This window comes from Taudactylus pleione, unplaced genomic scaffold (assembly GCF_031769625.1).
Source record: "Taudactylus pleione unplaced genomic scaffold, aTauple2 ptg000041l, whole genome shotgun sequence".
NCBI lineage: Eukaryota > Metazoa > Chordata > Amphibia > Anura > Myobatrachidae > Taudactylus > Taudactylus pleione.
Window position 1 is genome coordinate 69,201,783 of NW_028284443.1, and position 16,248 is coordinate 69,218,030.

At 40.2% G+C, this 16,248-nt stretch overlaps 1 protein-coding gene across 11 annotated transcripts in view; it reads left to right on the forward strand.

Moving 5' to 3' along the window:
* MYCBP2 (MYC binding protein 2) overlaps positions 1–16,248 on the forward strand; it is a 339,358-nt gene that overhangs the window by 200,405 nt on the left and 122,705 nt on the right. For all 11 annotated transcript variants that reach the window (XM_088459230.1, XM_088459176.1, XM_088459189.1 and 8 more), the window contains 7 exons: positions 1,728–1,828; positions 2,269–2,484; positions 2,798–3,020; positions 4,248–4,366; positions 4,817–4,904; positions 7,983–8,032; positions 10,626–10,798. In XM_088459230.1, the coding sequence (XP_088315356.1) occupies positions 1,728–1,828; positions 2,269–2,484; positions 2,798–3,020; positions 4,248–4,366; positions 4,817–4,904; positions 7,983–8,032; positions 10,626–10,798 (970 nt within the window). The remainder of the gene's footprint in view (positions 1–1,727; positions 1,829–2,268; positions 2,485–2,797; positions 3,021–4,247; positions 4,367–4,816; positions 4,905–7,982; positions 8,033–10,625; positions 10,799–16,248) is intronic.

Here is a 16,248-nt window from a genome sequence, read left to right on the forward strand (position 1 = left end):
GACGTGGCGCTTCTGCTGAGCAATTGTGCATGGAGGCCACAAGGTCTTCCGTCCACAACTTTCTCAAGGTTCTACGCCTTTGATACCTTTGCCTCTCAGGATGCTTCCTTTGGGCGTCAGATTTTCCTTTCTTCTCAGGAGCGTCCCCACCTTTAGGGGAAACTGCATTAGGACAACCCCATGGTATCCCTGTCGATCCCTATGGACCTTGAAGAAGAAAATTAGTTATGGTAGACTTACCTTTGTTAGCTCTATTTCTTCGAAGTCCATAGGGTCCACATTATTCTCCTCTTGGTCACGGATTCCCTTATCTTTTGTGAGAGTGTTTCTTGTGTGTACTTGTTTACACAACTGTCTGCCTGTCGCTGAGGGCGGGGTATATGTGGAGGAGGACTGGTGAATCCTGGGAGCTAAAGCTTTGACTGTGTGGTGCCCGGATCACTCCAATCACACACACCCCATGGTATCTCTGTTGACCCTATGGACTTCGAAGAAATAGAGTTAACAAAGGTAAGTCTACCATAACTCTTGATATGTGCAGGCTCTATATATCCCCCAAGTAGCACCTTGGGATCTCAGTGTGATGCTGGCAGCCTTACTGCAGTCTCCATTTGAACCACTAGGTTTGATGGTGCTAAAGTTCCTTTACCTTGAGGACTACATTTCTATAAACCGCTTAGGAGGGTTTTGGAGCTGAATTATCTGTCTTAAAGATTTAGATTTCTCATTTTACATGAAGACTAGGCTGTTCTGTGGACTAAGCATTCTTTTTAACTCAAAGTGGTTTTCAGGTTCCATCCTAATCAGGGCATGTGATCTGCTTTTGATTAAGGTGGTTCTCTGGAAGATGTCTCTCTTAATTTTGTGGACATGGTCAGTCTCTTGAGGACCTAAGTCCATATTATCCTTGACTTGCATAAGACTGATATCCTCTTGATCCTCAATGATGACTAGAAGCTTACATTGGGATAGGTAAGCCTTTTCCTGAACATGTCACTGCACATTCTACCAGATCAGTGAGTTCTCTCTGTGTAGTGTGGCATTAGGTCCTTGAATGAGCAGATGTCGAGCTGCCACCTTGTCTTTGATACACACATTCTTAAACTTTTACATCTAAATATTTTTCTGTTCAACAATACCAGTTTTGGTTTTAAAATGCTGCACATCGATGTTCCCAGTACACCAGTACCCCCATGGATTGAAGAGAAAATAAAATTATTTTTATACTTGCATTCAATCCTTTTCCATAAATGTAACGGTGACACTGGATATTGACCCTTTATGCTCTTGTTCTTCATTACTCTCTTTATTAGGGTTCTAATTCCTGTTACTGGAGAACCTTTGTTCTCCCCTCTCTTGTTCTGTACTTCAGTTTCTTGCTTTGGGTCATTGTTAAAACATTACTAAAGTCCCAGCATCATATGGGGGTATAGAAGGGAGAAGCTTGAGGTTTTTTTGGAGCTCCCTTACTGCACATCATATACCTAGTGTTCCGTGTCCCCCACTGGACATGAGATGAGCATTTAGTCTGGAATGATACTTGTGGTTTAGATGCATTTTTCTTTTTCCATTTTTATGTTAATGCCAGTGTTTGATAATACATACAGAATAAAAAGTTATCCTGCTGGTGCCACTGTTTAGACAGCTTGCCTCAAAATGAAACCGCCTACATCCTTTTCGAGTTGATTTAATTGGTTTGTTTTATTGCTTTTTTCCCATCTTGATAGCTGATGACATTCCAGAGCTGCTTAGTTCTTCCAGTCTATTTTCTATGCTACTTCCCCTTCTGATAGCTTATATTGGACCAGTAGCAGCTGCCATTCCAAAGGTAAGGCCAAGTCTTATGTGAATATTTTTTACTTTCTTTTCTTAAGAAATGCTGATTATAGTGGATTGGTCGTCTACTCTCCTGGAAATTTTGTGATAGTCCTGATTTGGGCAACCCTCCTGCATCCTGCCACTTCTCGGGTGAAGTGTGGGAGAGGGTGATGACATGAATTGTGCCATCGGGGACCCGCCTCCTGCTGCAAATGTCATGAGTATGTCGCAGAGGGCGGGGGCGATGATGCGGTACGTGGCACTTCACGTCCCTTTCTCACCCTGTAAACTAGTTGAGTATGTAGTGATTTGTTTTTACTTTATTACTGGATGTAAACTAAATCTAAAGCATTAGGAACCAATGTTTGCATTTGACTGTTGCAGAGTTTGTAGTCCTTTGAATTTTCAGTTGCTGTTGATAAAAGTAAGAGCTATTTTATGCTTTAACAGGCGGCTGTTGAAGTTTTTGGTCTTGTTCAACAACTACTTCCGTCAGTGGCTATTTTGAACCAGAAATATGCTCCTCCTCTCTTCAACCCAAATCAATCCACCGACAGCACGACAGGCAATCAGCCCGAGCAGCTCTCTGCATGTACTACCTCCAATCACTATGCCGTGTCAGAAAGTGAGCACCCATACAAACCAGCCAGCGTGATGCAGTATAAGGTATGCTTCTAAGATTTTTATTTAATTTTATTCTGCTTTATATATGTATTTAAATGAACACAACCTTCTATTTGTGACATTTGAACATCTCCTGCACAGATATACACAGAGGCTCAACAAATTGTGGTTTGATTCCTCCATAACTGTTGTTTAGTTCAGTAATGACACAAGCTACTTTTACAGCCATATTATAGTTTTAGAAAAAAGTAAATGTATTGAAGAAACAAAAGGAGATTTATTACAGATAAAGTATAGTTTCAGATTATCAGATGGATCACACTCCTTTGTTTCTAACGTAACACTGATTTTTCAGGTTTCCTTCCCTGAGTGTGTTAAATGGATCTCTGTGGAGTTTGACCCACAGTGTGGCACAGCTCAGTCTGAGGATGTTTTGCGCCTCTTGATCCCTGGACGACATGCACATCTCTCAGGTTTTGGACCAAAGCTTCTTGTACATGAAAGCCTTAATTCCTGGGTTGAGCTTAAAAAATTTTCTGGTTCCTCCGGTTGGCCTACTGCTGTCTTAATTTTACCAGGTAAGTGCTTGAGCAACTTATTAACATTAACACACCTAAGCAATATATCTCCAGATCCAGTGATCTGCAGATATATATGCAGATGATGGTTATTCATACACATTGAACAACCATCATCTGCATGCTGCAGCGGGTCCCGGGGGGCAGGTGGCGTGTCCCGCCCCCCCTCCCTGCGGCTGCCGCTGTGTGTGTACGGGCAGTCTACAGACCACTTGTACACACCTGCCGATGGACAGATGTCTGCAGACATATCTGTCCATCGGCTGTGCAGCGCAGCCAATACGATATGTCTTTGAACGACGCCATTCACAGACACATCGCTGGTACACGCTGGCCGACGTGCAGCAGATATATTGGCCGATCAGTTGATTGGCCAATATATCTGTCAGCGTGTACCCAGCATTAGTCGTCTTATGCGTTCAGCATCATGTGCACACAGATACTATTCAAATGTTTATAGTTTGTTATCTGTGATAGTGTAATTGGCACTTTAGTTCTATGAGGAATACACTGTATATATACATAAACATTATTCTCAGATGTAATAGCCTGCTAGTTGCTAAAACCGGTGATATTCTGTTGATTTAGCTCGTAGAATCAAAGAGGCAATAATTTTTTAAAAGGCAAAAACAAGTTGGTTTTGCCGTTTACATTATTGCTGCTTTAAATCTACGAGCTAAATTGCCAGAGTCTCACTGGTTCCTGCGGTTGACAGGCTGTTGCACAGTGGCCTTCGAGTGAATACTGGACTGATTGACATGCAGCATGTACAGCATGCATGGATGCTTGATAGCAATTGTTGACATGCTCTTTACTTGGTTCAATTATTCCTGCGTGAAGTGCAAACTGTTGACTGCAGCTTAAGAAACACATATTTTGCTTGCTTTAAAAAGTACCCTTAAATTCACATGGTACACAGAAGTATACCATGCTTTTTCCCCTTTACCTTTATATTTATCACAAAATCACATTTTAGTTAAGCCGCAGATCGTTCAAACACATTTCATGCAACAGTTATTAATCTTGTATGAAAGTTAGATTGTAATAAAGTAGTGAACTAAAGTTCTTACATACAATAGACAATGTATATAATATGTTGTGCAGCAATGTTTAGCATTAACCTAACATTAGCACTAATCTTTGTGCCATAGGTGGTTTGTTCTTACATTTGTGTGATATGCAGAATTTGCTCATATAATAATCTATTGCATAAATCCTGTGTCTTAGGAAATGAGGCTTTGTTCTCCCTTGAAACTGCATCAGACTACGTTAAAGATGAGAAGGCCTGCTTCTATGGCTTCAAGTGTTTTGCTATTGGATATGAATTCAGTCCAGGAACTGATGAGGTTACTTTCTTTTCACTTCTTCTTCATTTCTTCATTTTACTAAAGAAATACTTTGTGGGGAGCATGATAACCATGTCAATACTTTGGTGTTCTATGGTCCATGTCCTACTTAATAGGAGCATGTGAGAGTTCATCAGTATAACCAGCAGCCATTACTTGTTTCCCCAAGTCTCCTATTACACATGATCAGTTACACAGAACTTCAAATAGTCTTGTGACATGTCTTCACTTCCTTTTTGTATTGTATATAATGGGACAAGGAAACCCAATGTGTTATTTCACACATTAAACCTGCACCTGATGACCGCCCATAACATACATTGTTTTAGCAGGCTTAGCCCGAAATTCCAGGTGTTACAATGAGGAGTACTAGAATTTTCTCACTACATATTTTATAGATTTTTCACGTTTCTGAAAAAGTTTCTGATTATTGATTGTTTCTGATTTTAGGGGATTATTCAGTTGGAAAAAGAGTTGGCCAACCTAGGAGGCATATGTGCTGCTGCTTTAATGAAGAAAGATCTTGCTCTCCCCATTGGTAAGATAAACAGACTTACTAGTCTTACTAATCTGATAAGAGGTATATGTCAAATTTCCAGAGCTATTAAGTGACTGATTAGTTCTTACCATTGATCACTCTGTTATGTTAGTCATGTTAACTTCAAATATTCTTTGCTTAATGCACAGGCAGTGAGTCTCATTGTGCTATAGTGACGGGATGTGCTTACTCCATCATCCTGTCTGGGGCAGGATATTCATGTTTCGATTGGGCATTTTCTTACTGTTGGTAACTTGTCCTTACCACTCCTACATTTACTCATTTACCAGACTGAGTCAGCTGTGCACTGCTGTAGTGCCCCCAGCTCATACTTGCCAACTCTCCCTCATTGTCAGGGAGACTCCCTGAAATAGTAGCAATCTCCCTGTCTCCCTGAAGAGTCTAGCTATCTCCCTCATTTCATCCTTACCCCCATTATGAAGCTGTTATATTAAAAAACAGAGATATATACATTCCAATGGGATCATTAGTGTCATTTCCTTGCATTGGTTATTATAAGGCACAATGATCCCTATGAATTTCTGAAAAGTATTAGTAAGATCTGTTTGTTGATGAAAACACACTAACTGCTTTTGGGCTGGGTTTACATTTGGATGTAAATCAGGTTTAGGACACGCTCACTGTAACACCCGCTCATAGGTGCTGCTTTCACAATCTCCCTGAAATGCTTTTTCAAAAGTAGGCAAGTATGCCCCCAGCTGAAGGAAAGGATTTCTGATACTACAAGGCTCTGCCAACTGGAAACTTTTACTTCTAAAATTGTGTGTGCGCGCTGCAGCACTTCATTACTGGAGACTGTGGCTAGTACTTCCTGACCGATTACATTAAAACAAGTCTGCCAAGCATCAGGCAAAGCAGAATGCTGTGTTCAACACAGGACCACCTTGGGACAGATTACAACATAAATAAACGACTTGTATGAATAGAGACTTGCTCCTCTCTGGAAGCTGGTAATAAAACACCCAAAGAGATGGCATAGTGATAGGAGATTCATTTCACCTGAGGGGTTCCCTTTTTATTCCATTTTTACAAACAGGTTGATAGGTGGCAATCCAGCCACGTGTACTTCTAGCCATTGATATTCACTTTTCTTACTTGTGAATCAGCCTGGGCTGTGTTTTTTTTTTTTTTTAATTGAGTTATTATTGTGTTATATAAAAACACAAGAAAAATCCCATATATGTAAATAGAAATTAAATATGGCAGAAATGTAAATACATGGTATACATAAAATATATGACAGAGCATAATATACAGATCAGGATATGCATATGACTGTAAATCATATAATTAAAGCATGTCAAGTACCTGAATGTGCCATTCGGGCACTCACACCAAAAGAAAGCGTATATAGCACAAAAAAAATTACATAATTACCCCGCCCGCATATTTACAAAATATAGTGTATATATATATGTGTGTATTGTACATACATACCAAAACAGAAAGTGATAAAATATTTAAAAAAAAACTGACCACATCTACCAATCTAACAAAGCTAAAGAAAAAACCCTTAAAACAAAACTTCTAGTTAACCCCCCACCCTGTTTAATCTAACCCCAACCTAGGTACACCTGGATCCCGTAACCTCCCCCAAACTACAGTAAAGGCCAACTTTCCGGACGGAAAAAAAAAATAATTTCTCCCACACCTTGGAACATATCAAAGTACACACTGCTAACAGAGTATGAAATAACAAAAGAAAATATTATGATATATAGGTATAAACAATACCACAGCATTCAAAGTGCATCCAATGGACAAAGCAACATGCATAAAAAAGCATCAGCAGTGGAACAAAATAAAATATTTCAAAACTTTAATCGGGCCAGGCCTCAGCCTCTTGTGAAAACATATATAGTAGAAAAGAAAAGTCCCTGCATAGCCCAGCTGAAAACACACAGAAAAATACCTAAAATTCTGAAATGTCAATTCCCAGAACTTTGTTGCAGCCGATAGCAAACGAAAATGGATTTTTAGAAAAAACGGTGCAGATTTAAAGTACCCAAAGCTGAGTAATCTTCAAGCTTAAACATATTTGAGCCACTGATGAGGATAAATCCAAAAAATTGTTATTTATTTTTTTTACACTATAGAAGCTGCTTGTACTGTCTATTCGCATCGCTGTGCCAATAAGACGCATTTGAAGGTAAAAAGTTGCACAAAAGACGCTCTGCGCTACAGAGTCACACTGAGCTCCCGCATTGTGTGGCGTGACTTCTAGCACACAAAAGATAGATGTACTGTATGTGGGCACATCTGTACTTATAATAAATCCTATCGTCTAAGTGCTTTGATATACAATTCTCACCTTTCTTTCCAGTTTGTGTTTATGGTTTAACAAAGTTATTTTTTTTTAAGGGAGTGTCATCTGTTTTAGTTCCTTTTTCTTGTTCTGTCTTGCAAGGCTTGATTAGAAAAATAATAAATTTTCCAGCATGATGGGGATATTGAACCTGGATTTTATTAGTATATTTAAAGTGCCAACATACTATAGGAGACCCCTGTGGATTTAGGGGAAAAGGATTTAACTGAAGTATAAAAGTCCTGTTGAAATATCCAGAGGTCATGCTGAAGTGGAATAAATTGGACATGCATATACATAAGTTGGAATACATGACTATCATAATACATGACTTTTATCATATATACCACAATTGTTCTCACTTTAGAGAGTCCCCAACTCCAATTCGTGCCAATATAAAGACTTGACTAGATGTCACATGCTCTATTATTTGGTCTATTACCTGTGATATATTGTGGTTAGCACTTCACTATGTTTTCAGTATAAATTCTGAAAGTCACTCCCAGTTATGTACCCAATCCCTAGCACCCCTTGTTTTCCTCTTCTCCACCCCATCCTTCCATTTGTTACTTTAAATTAAAATAAAATGTTTAACATAAATAATATACCACTATTGTCTTGGACAGATTGCATTCATGGTTAAAAATGTTATTTATAATTTATTATATCCTCGCATAGCAATTTGGATGTGTAGAGCTCATTTTTTAGAAGTACTGTGTAACAAAGATTGTTTTCCCGGTTTTATGCAACAGGCAGCGAATTGGAAGAAGATCTGGAAATTGTTGAAGAGGCTGCCCTGCAGGTAAAATTCTGGATGTTAAAACGAACACTATGCTGGGATGATGTAACTTATGTTAATTGCTCTACTGGATAGTCTGTGACATTTATACACTTGGAAAGTAAGGAAAATTTAAAAGGAGACCTGGGAGTTCTCTTCACTCATCTCCAGGAGCCACAGTCTGCATCAACATCCTGTTGGAAAGGGACACCTCCATAGTAGAGACTATCTTGGCACTAAAACCCACCCATTTTGGACAATTTTTATTTCAGCAGACTTTTTTTCCCCAATTGTGTCTTATATGGTGCTAAACATTTTTTTTTAGACAACCAAAAAATTTTATATTATATATTTAATGAGGGCATATCAAATTCCGCAGCTTTTTGCTATTTAAATAGTTATCCTCGTTAAGTTAACACAGGTTTCAATTGGAGAAATCATGGCTTTTAATTTGCACTTCGAGACTAGGTAAAAAGTAGGGAAAAGTATTTGTTCTGGTATTTTTACATTCATATAGAGTGCAGTACCTCTGGCAAACTGTTTGCAATAAAAAATTCTGTATTTAAAGGTGTAATATATGGCCAATAAATACATGTAATTTAATTATGGAATTTCTCAAAAAATCGGGGTGCGTTTAATGATAAGGGAAATTTATGTTGTATTGATGGAAAAGGGATTTTTGAATTTGCAGAAGAGTTACAAGAGTTTTTCCCCAGTATTTTACAAACCTGCATATAAACACCTAAGAATCGGAATAGATGCATTTACAAAATAAACGTAACACTTATTTGCTGAACTAAAATGAATATCCTTTTTTCCTCATTTTTAAAATGATTTAAGAATCAACCATTTGAACCCTTTAAAAGCCACCAATACTTTGCTTATGGTCACTAGTAACCATCTAAACTGCCCTGATATCATATTTGCTACTGTTTTTGGGTTCAGCATGATTTCCCCACACTTTAATGTTAATGCGCAACAGAGCACCAGAGCCGCCGCTTGATGTTTCTAATTGGATTGCGCAAACTGTTTTTTTTTTTTTAAATCTATCCCACGATATGTGTAGAAACTTAACACAGGACATGACCGTACAGCGTATAAATACAGTTGGTTTATCTCCAGCACTGGAAATAGATTGAAGACGGTACTGTAGTTTAAACAGTCCATTTTAAGTAAAACATTTTCAAGCCCTTGAATAATCTGGGTTCTAATTAAAATGTATGCAGTAGCCCGTTACTTGTGTGGATTTGAGTCCAAGGAGGAGCACCAAATTTACACACTGCTGAGTGAGCTATTTAAATATAGAGAATATCCATCCAATGCCAGAGGAAGTGGACTGACAGCCCAGATTATTCAAGGGTTTGACAATTTTCACCTTTAAAATTGTTTAAACTACCCTTTTGGAACTTTATTCCAGCTTTGGAGGAAACCAATCTTTTTTCCTTTTTCATTGTACGTCTTCTAAGCAATCACTAAAATAACCACCACTCTTTAACAAATCTAAATACACAAAATACATTTTGAGTCTTATTGCTGAGACATAATATATATATATATATATATATATATATATATATATATATATATATATTACACACACATAAAAAGAAAGATGCCCTTAAACTGAAATTGAAATAAATTAATAAAATCAATATAGACTAGCTGTAGGATTTAAACTATATAGAGAAGAAAGCTGCACCTCCCAAAGGTCCTCTGTTGGTAGGACCCAAATGTATATAAATACAACAAAGTAGGAAGGGCGCTAATTAAAATAATTGACCTTTAATCCATGAAATATCAATCGTACTGCTCAAACTTCGTATAATGAAATATGTGGGTGATGAATGAAGAAGTTTTCTCAGAACTTGAATTCTTCAAGATGTTTCTTGAATAATTCACCAAAATGGGGTTAGTCCATGAGATTGATTATCAGCCAAGTTCATTGAAGATGGTATCAGTGTTCCTTAGGGTTATATGTAAATATCCCCTTGCACCAGAAGAAAAATCACCCAAGAAGTAGGCCTAAAGGTGCCTATCCACTAGAAGACAGGCAAAAGACTGCACGATTAACGACATTTTAATTGTGCAGTCGTTTCAGTCTGTGATGTGCCTACACTGAACAAGCAGTCGTTCAGTGTAGGCACAATCAATAATCTACAAACATGCTGAACCTGACGTTATCGTCAGGTTGACCAGCATGTTTGCTCGATGATAGATGTCTAAAAGACCAATTTTTTTAAACAATCTGCAAACGATTATCGAACGTTATCGTTAAATCGCTCATTTTAATCGACTAGTGGATAGGCACCTTAAGGCCAAATATTAGACAATATTTAAAAATATTTATTGCACATAAAAACAAATTTGACAATGTTTAAAAAAAAACATGCTTACATCAATTTTGTAACATTCAGTGCTGAGTTCAGACCTCAATAGGAAGATGTCACCAGCCCCTGCCGCACCCTATGGGTGTGAGCTCTTGGCCATGGGAACCAAATTGTAATGGCCTTAATAAAAAACACCGTTCACACACTGTGCTTTTGGTCAAGGCCATTTGAATTTGGTTTATTTTTTTTATGTACTTCAGTCTAAATTTGTATTTGTTCTCTTTTTGTAGGTGTGCAAAACTCATTCGGGAATATTAGGGAAAGGACTTGCACTATCACATTCTCCAACCATTCTGGAGGCTCTTGAGGGAAACCTCCCCCTGCAGATACAAAGCAATGAGCAGTCCTTTCTAGAGGACTTCATAACTTGCATGTCGGGGTCCAGTGGTGGAAGATTGGCAAGGTATGTCTTCCCAATTTTACAAATTACACTTGCATTTAAAAAAATTGTATACCCTAAAAGTGCTTATTAAGTATGAGCTGAAAAATTACTGATTATCAAGGTAACAAAGTGATGCTCTCCGGGTGCCAGAGCTGGCTTCTCTCCTGTTGTCTGCACCCTGAACCGGTACTTGACTCTTTCAGTGACAGCAGGGACCATTACAATGGCCATTCGTGTTCTACAGATGTGTCCTTCTACATCTAGCCTCAATATGCCATGCAGAGCAACTAGCCTGTCATGAGTGACCCGCTTGGTCTGATGAGACTGCTGGCTCCAGGCATTTTTTTTCCATATTTTTTTTTTTCAAAATTGTCTAAGTTGCGATGCAACTAGGACGCACCAGCAGGCTTTGCTGATTAATTTGCTATGCAACACCTGTTTATCTGTGTTTACCCGAGTCTGTATAAGAAGCACAAGGGAACTTTGAATTAAAAAAGCTGCAGACACTACGTTGTAGCACTTCATATACAGTAAGGATGGGGAACCTCCTGCCCGGGGGCCGGAGAAGGCCCTCGGAATCATTTGGTCTGGCCCTCTGAGATTTTTTCTGCTAATCTCATCTGGCTAGCAGGGTGGGTAGAATGGCAACGTGCAGCCAGAATCTATGCAGCAATGCCACCTGGAGTGTCCTTAGGACGCTTCAGATGGTCACACCACTGTTCTTACAGTTCTCCGGGCATTGCTGTAATCACCGGCAATTGTGGCCCCACCCTGTGTGACGTCACACGGATGGTGTGTGGCCTGCGCTGGGCCCACAAGTAATGTTATATATATATATCAAAATGGCCCTCGGCAGAAAAAAGGTTCCCCACCCCTGATATACAGGTCCAGAGGGAAATCTGTATGATTCAGCCGTCTATTCAAATACACACACTGGAAACTCGAATTGTGCAGAATCCTGACAGGGACAAGTAATTACCCTAACCCTGCCCCCTCCCCCCCTATCCATAATACTCCCTTAGTGGTGCCTAACGCTAATCTTCCCCGGTGGGGGGGGGGGGGTTGCCTAACCCTAGCCCCCCCCTTCCTGCACCATAAACCTAACCCTCCTGGGGAAGTGCCTAACCCTAACCTCCCACCAGTGGTGCCTAACCCTAACTCCCCCTTCCCGTAGCCTAACACTCTGTGGGGGGTGCCTATCCCTAATCTCCCCCTGGGGGTGCCTAATCCTAACCCTCTCCTCATCCTTAGCTAATTTAGCATACTTAGCGCCGAGCAGACTTATGGGATTCCGGCGGTCTGCATTATGCTGGATGGCGGGATTCCAGCGTTGTTGTTTCGACTGCCGGCATCCCGTCCGCCGACATATAAACTGCATCCCGTTAAGAGACTCAGTCGCACACAGATATACAAGTGTTGCAAATCAAATTATTCAGCACAGTCTGCAACTGGGTCCTAGTCGCATCATTAGACGTATTCTCGCAAAAAAAAGATGCCCGGCGCTAACAGAGTCTCGCTGGACCTGGCGCTCTGAGAGGGGTTTTTTAGCGTGACAGCAGCAAAGATGTGTAAGGGTACTTCTGTAGGTATAGATTTCTTTCTGGAGCACTGTACATTTTATCATGGCCAGAGTGACACCTCTGCTTTTGCCTTGGTGACCTAGGGACTTACGGTTTAGTGCAGCGGAGGATGGCTCTTTCCTTCATGAACATGTTGAGTGAATGCTGACGTTCATTTCTGCTCTCTGTTACAGGGAAGCCCATTTTGTGGGAAAGGACAGTCCTGTTTACTAGTTAGCTTCAGATGGAAAAGCATTTCTGGAAACTTCTTGAAAATTACCCATGACATGATCACTCATGGTAAACCACTTGAAAATTGCTAAAAAAAAATTCTACCATTATATTTCCTAAGATGCTATGACTTCTCCGGCCTATTCACACATCACTGAGAATTGAATTCTCCTCTAAGTGTTGATGTTTACATGTGACGAGAAGCAGAAGCGATGCTCATAGGGATTCATACCAGGTAGATTTCAAGTGGTTTTCATGGGGAAAACATGATGTGGACAACGCCGTGTGGTAAATGAGCCCTTATGTTTCCCAGCTGATATACCTGGCTATGAGTGGGTGAGAAACAAGAACACCAAGGGGGTATCCAATTAGTAGCGCTGCTAATCTATCGCGGTGGGGCTATCCAATTAACCCCAAAGTGCCGCCCAGTGCCGGCACTTATCATGGCTATTTTTCGGGACCTGATGTGTCATGAAAAATAATCAACGATAAGTGCCATTTTTTCACCACCTAAATGGCAAAAACATACAGGTCCACGAACTTATCGCAGTTCTTGTATGTTTTTGAGAGAAATATCCTATTTCGACCGTAATAATAGAATAGGGTGAAAAACCCATCAGCAAAAAACTGAATCCCTGTTTTTTCGACGATCACGGCTCATTGGATACCCCCCTAAAGATGATACTAGATATTCTGCTGATGCACTGTAGGGTATTATAAGCTGGTGAGACACTGCTGGTTATTCTAAAATTATATTTCTGTGTGTTATATGCTAGACACATCTGATGAGGTAAATTATACATCTATTCCAGAGGTTATCAAACTCAGTCCTCAAGGCACCCTAACAGTCCAGGTTTTAAGGATATCCATGCTTGACCACGGGTGACTTAATTAGTACCTTAGTCAATTTGATTTCTCCTTCAGGCGATTACAGTGTTCTCCGAAGGCTGTTTTTGTCGGGTGCACCACCCGGCAAGAAACCGCCTACCACCCGGCACTTTGGGAGCCTGCAAGTGGGGACAGTATCTGGGAGCTGTATAAAAAGGACCAGATCCTGCACACTTTGCAGCTTTTTCATAATCAGACGACTGGGCTCCTAACAAGAAGAGGAAAATGAATATATAAAATGTTATTTCAAGTTTAAATCATAATGTCAGGATTTAAAACATTTTTTTATTGCAAAGGCTCCCCACCCGGCTACTTCTTGATGCCACCCGGCTGGAAAAAATTTCTGGGGAAAGCACTGCGATTATGCTCCAAATTCGCTAAAAGAACTCCAGGAGGAGTCTAGCCCGGTATCCGAGGGGATAGAGGCTTTAATTTCTGCAATCAGACAGGTATTGCAGATACAAGAGGTGGACACAGGTCCTGCTCGGCAGTCTTTCTTTCTAAAGAAACAAACAGGCTATTGCTTTTCCAGTCTCGGAAGAGCTAGATTCTCTTCTAACGTCAGCTTGGGAACATCCGGATATAAAATTTCAGATGTCCCGGCAGTTATGTTTTTATCCTTTTCCGGCAGATAACAGAAAGTCTTGTGAGACTCCCCCTACAGTAGATCCATCAGTATTGCGACTGTCTAAGAAGACTACGCTACCAGTTCCTGGAGCCACGTCTTTACAAGGCACATTTAATAGGAGATTGGAAAACACTCTCAAGTCCATTTACACAGCTGTAGTAGTGCCCCTTAGGCAGTGTCCCCTGTATTAGATCCCCTTATGCAATGCCCCCTGTAGTTGTGTTCATTATGCAGTGCCCCATGTAGTTGTGTTCATTATGCAGTGCCCCATGTAGTTGTGTTCATTATGCAGTGCCCCATGTAGTTGTGTTCATTATGCAGTGCCCCATGTAGTTGTACCCCTTATGCAGTGCCCCCTGTTTTTGTGCCCCTTATGCAATGCCACCTGTATTAGAGCCCCTTATGCAGTGCCCCCTATAGTTGTGCCCCTTATGCAGTGCCCCCTGTAGTTGTGCCCCATGTGTCACTCCAGGACCCCCCCCCCTGTCTCCCCAAGCTGCTCCAGTCAGCCACCTTCCTCCACACTCCCTCCCATTCCACGGGCCACTCCAGCCCCCTACATGTCACAAATAAAATGAAAAAATAAATAAAAATCATCACAGCTCTTACCTTGTTGTGGACTGTGTTGCGTATGTAGGCTTTGGTGTCTGCGACCGCGCCCTCCTCGTGTCTGCAGGTTAAGTCACAATTTGAGCTCTGCCTCTTGTTTGCATTGTGACATCACCACGTCGCCCATAAATGCCTCTGGAGCAGAACAGACTGCTGCAACAAAGGACGAGCCGCCTCTGGACAACTGCGTGCCCTTCATGGGAGTCAGTGTCAGTCAGGAGAGCCGCATCAGGACAATGGAAAAGCCGCCTGTGGCTCGAGAGCCACAGGTCGGCCACCGCTGCTCTAGAATATAATCCAGACAACCCATAGGAACTGTTATTTCTGGTGTAATGACTATCCTTTATGTAGTGAATTTACTTTAAATCTTCTCCCACTGTATGCTGAAATGCATTCTACTAGTTGGGGAAAGTGGTTTTATTTAATTAGTTTTCTATTTTAATATATATTATTGAGATGTAGTGTTAGTATTGTGGTTATAATACCTACTGTCATTTTCCTTTTTAAACCTGTAAACACCTCTAAACATTAACAATACTGTATGTGATATGAGTTTACCAATTAAATTAAAGTTATAGAATATTCAGGTTCATGTTAAAATGCTACATAAACTGCTGTTAAACAGAGAGTGTCCCAAACTAGTCTTCAGTCTTTAATCATTTTATTGTTATTTTGTCAGAAGTAGGATAATTGGATTGTGTATATTATCTCTACACAGTAAGTGAGAGCTAGTTTATCTAGTGTATGACTTGTTGCAAATATCATCGTGGTGTTCTTGGTGCAGGGATTTGAGATGGTGTTACTGAAGCACCTTTGTAACAGCACATCAGCCTACACATTATTGTACAGACAGGTCAACTTTTATCACGTGTAAATGAATTGACCATATTCTATTAACATCCTAAACATCTTGCTTGATACTCTGGATCATCAGCTAATGATGCAGAAGCTTCAAATTATCACGTATGCTGAATACCATAGGATTTTATAATAAAGTGAACTGCTTTTATTTATCTATAGGTTCAGTTGAATGTCTTAATGGCATACTAACCCCTACAGTTGTGTTTGCTTCCTTTGTTTACTGCAGGGAACTACTGCTGCTAGAAACACGATGTAGTCGAAATTTAGACTGTCAAAATATAGCAAGTCATAATGTCGACATGATCGAAATGTCGACAACAAAAAGGTTGACATGGAGATGGTCAACAGGATCACAAGACTGACCGTTAAAATGTAGACGCAGTCACAATGTTAAAATTGAAAAACAAATGTTGACAGGGTCAAAATGTAGCCACAGTTAAAATGTTTACAGTCATGTAGACAACCAAACTTTAGACAATTAAAATGTCGAGTCATAATATAGACATGTCTATAAACCATGTGGGTCTCCCTCCCCCCAAATCCATAACCTGCCCTCAACCTCTCTGCCTGGGCTGATATTGGGAAATAGGGGAACCACAAGTGCAAGCATTCCCAGACTTTAATGGCTTGTTGGTGCTTGTAGTCCGTCTGTAAAGAAAGTATTAAAATGAAGACAAGAAACACACGAGTATTGT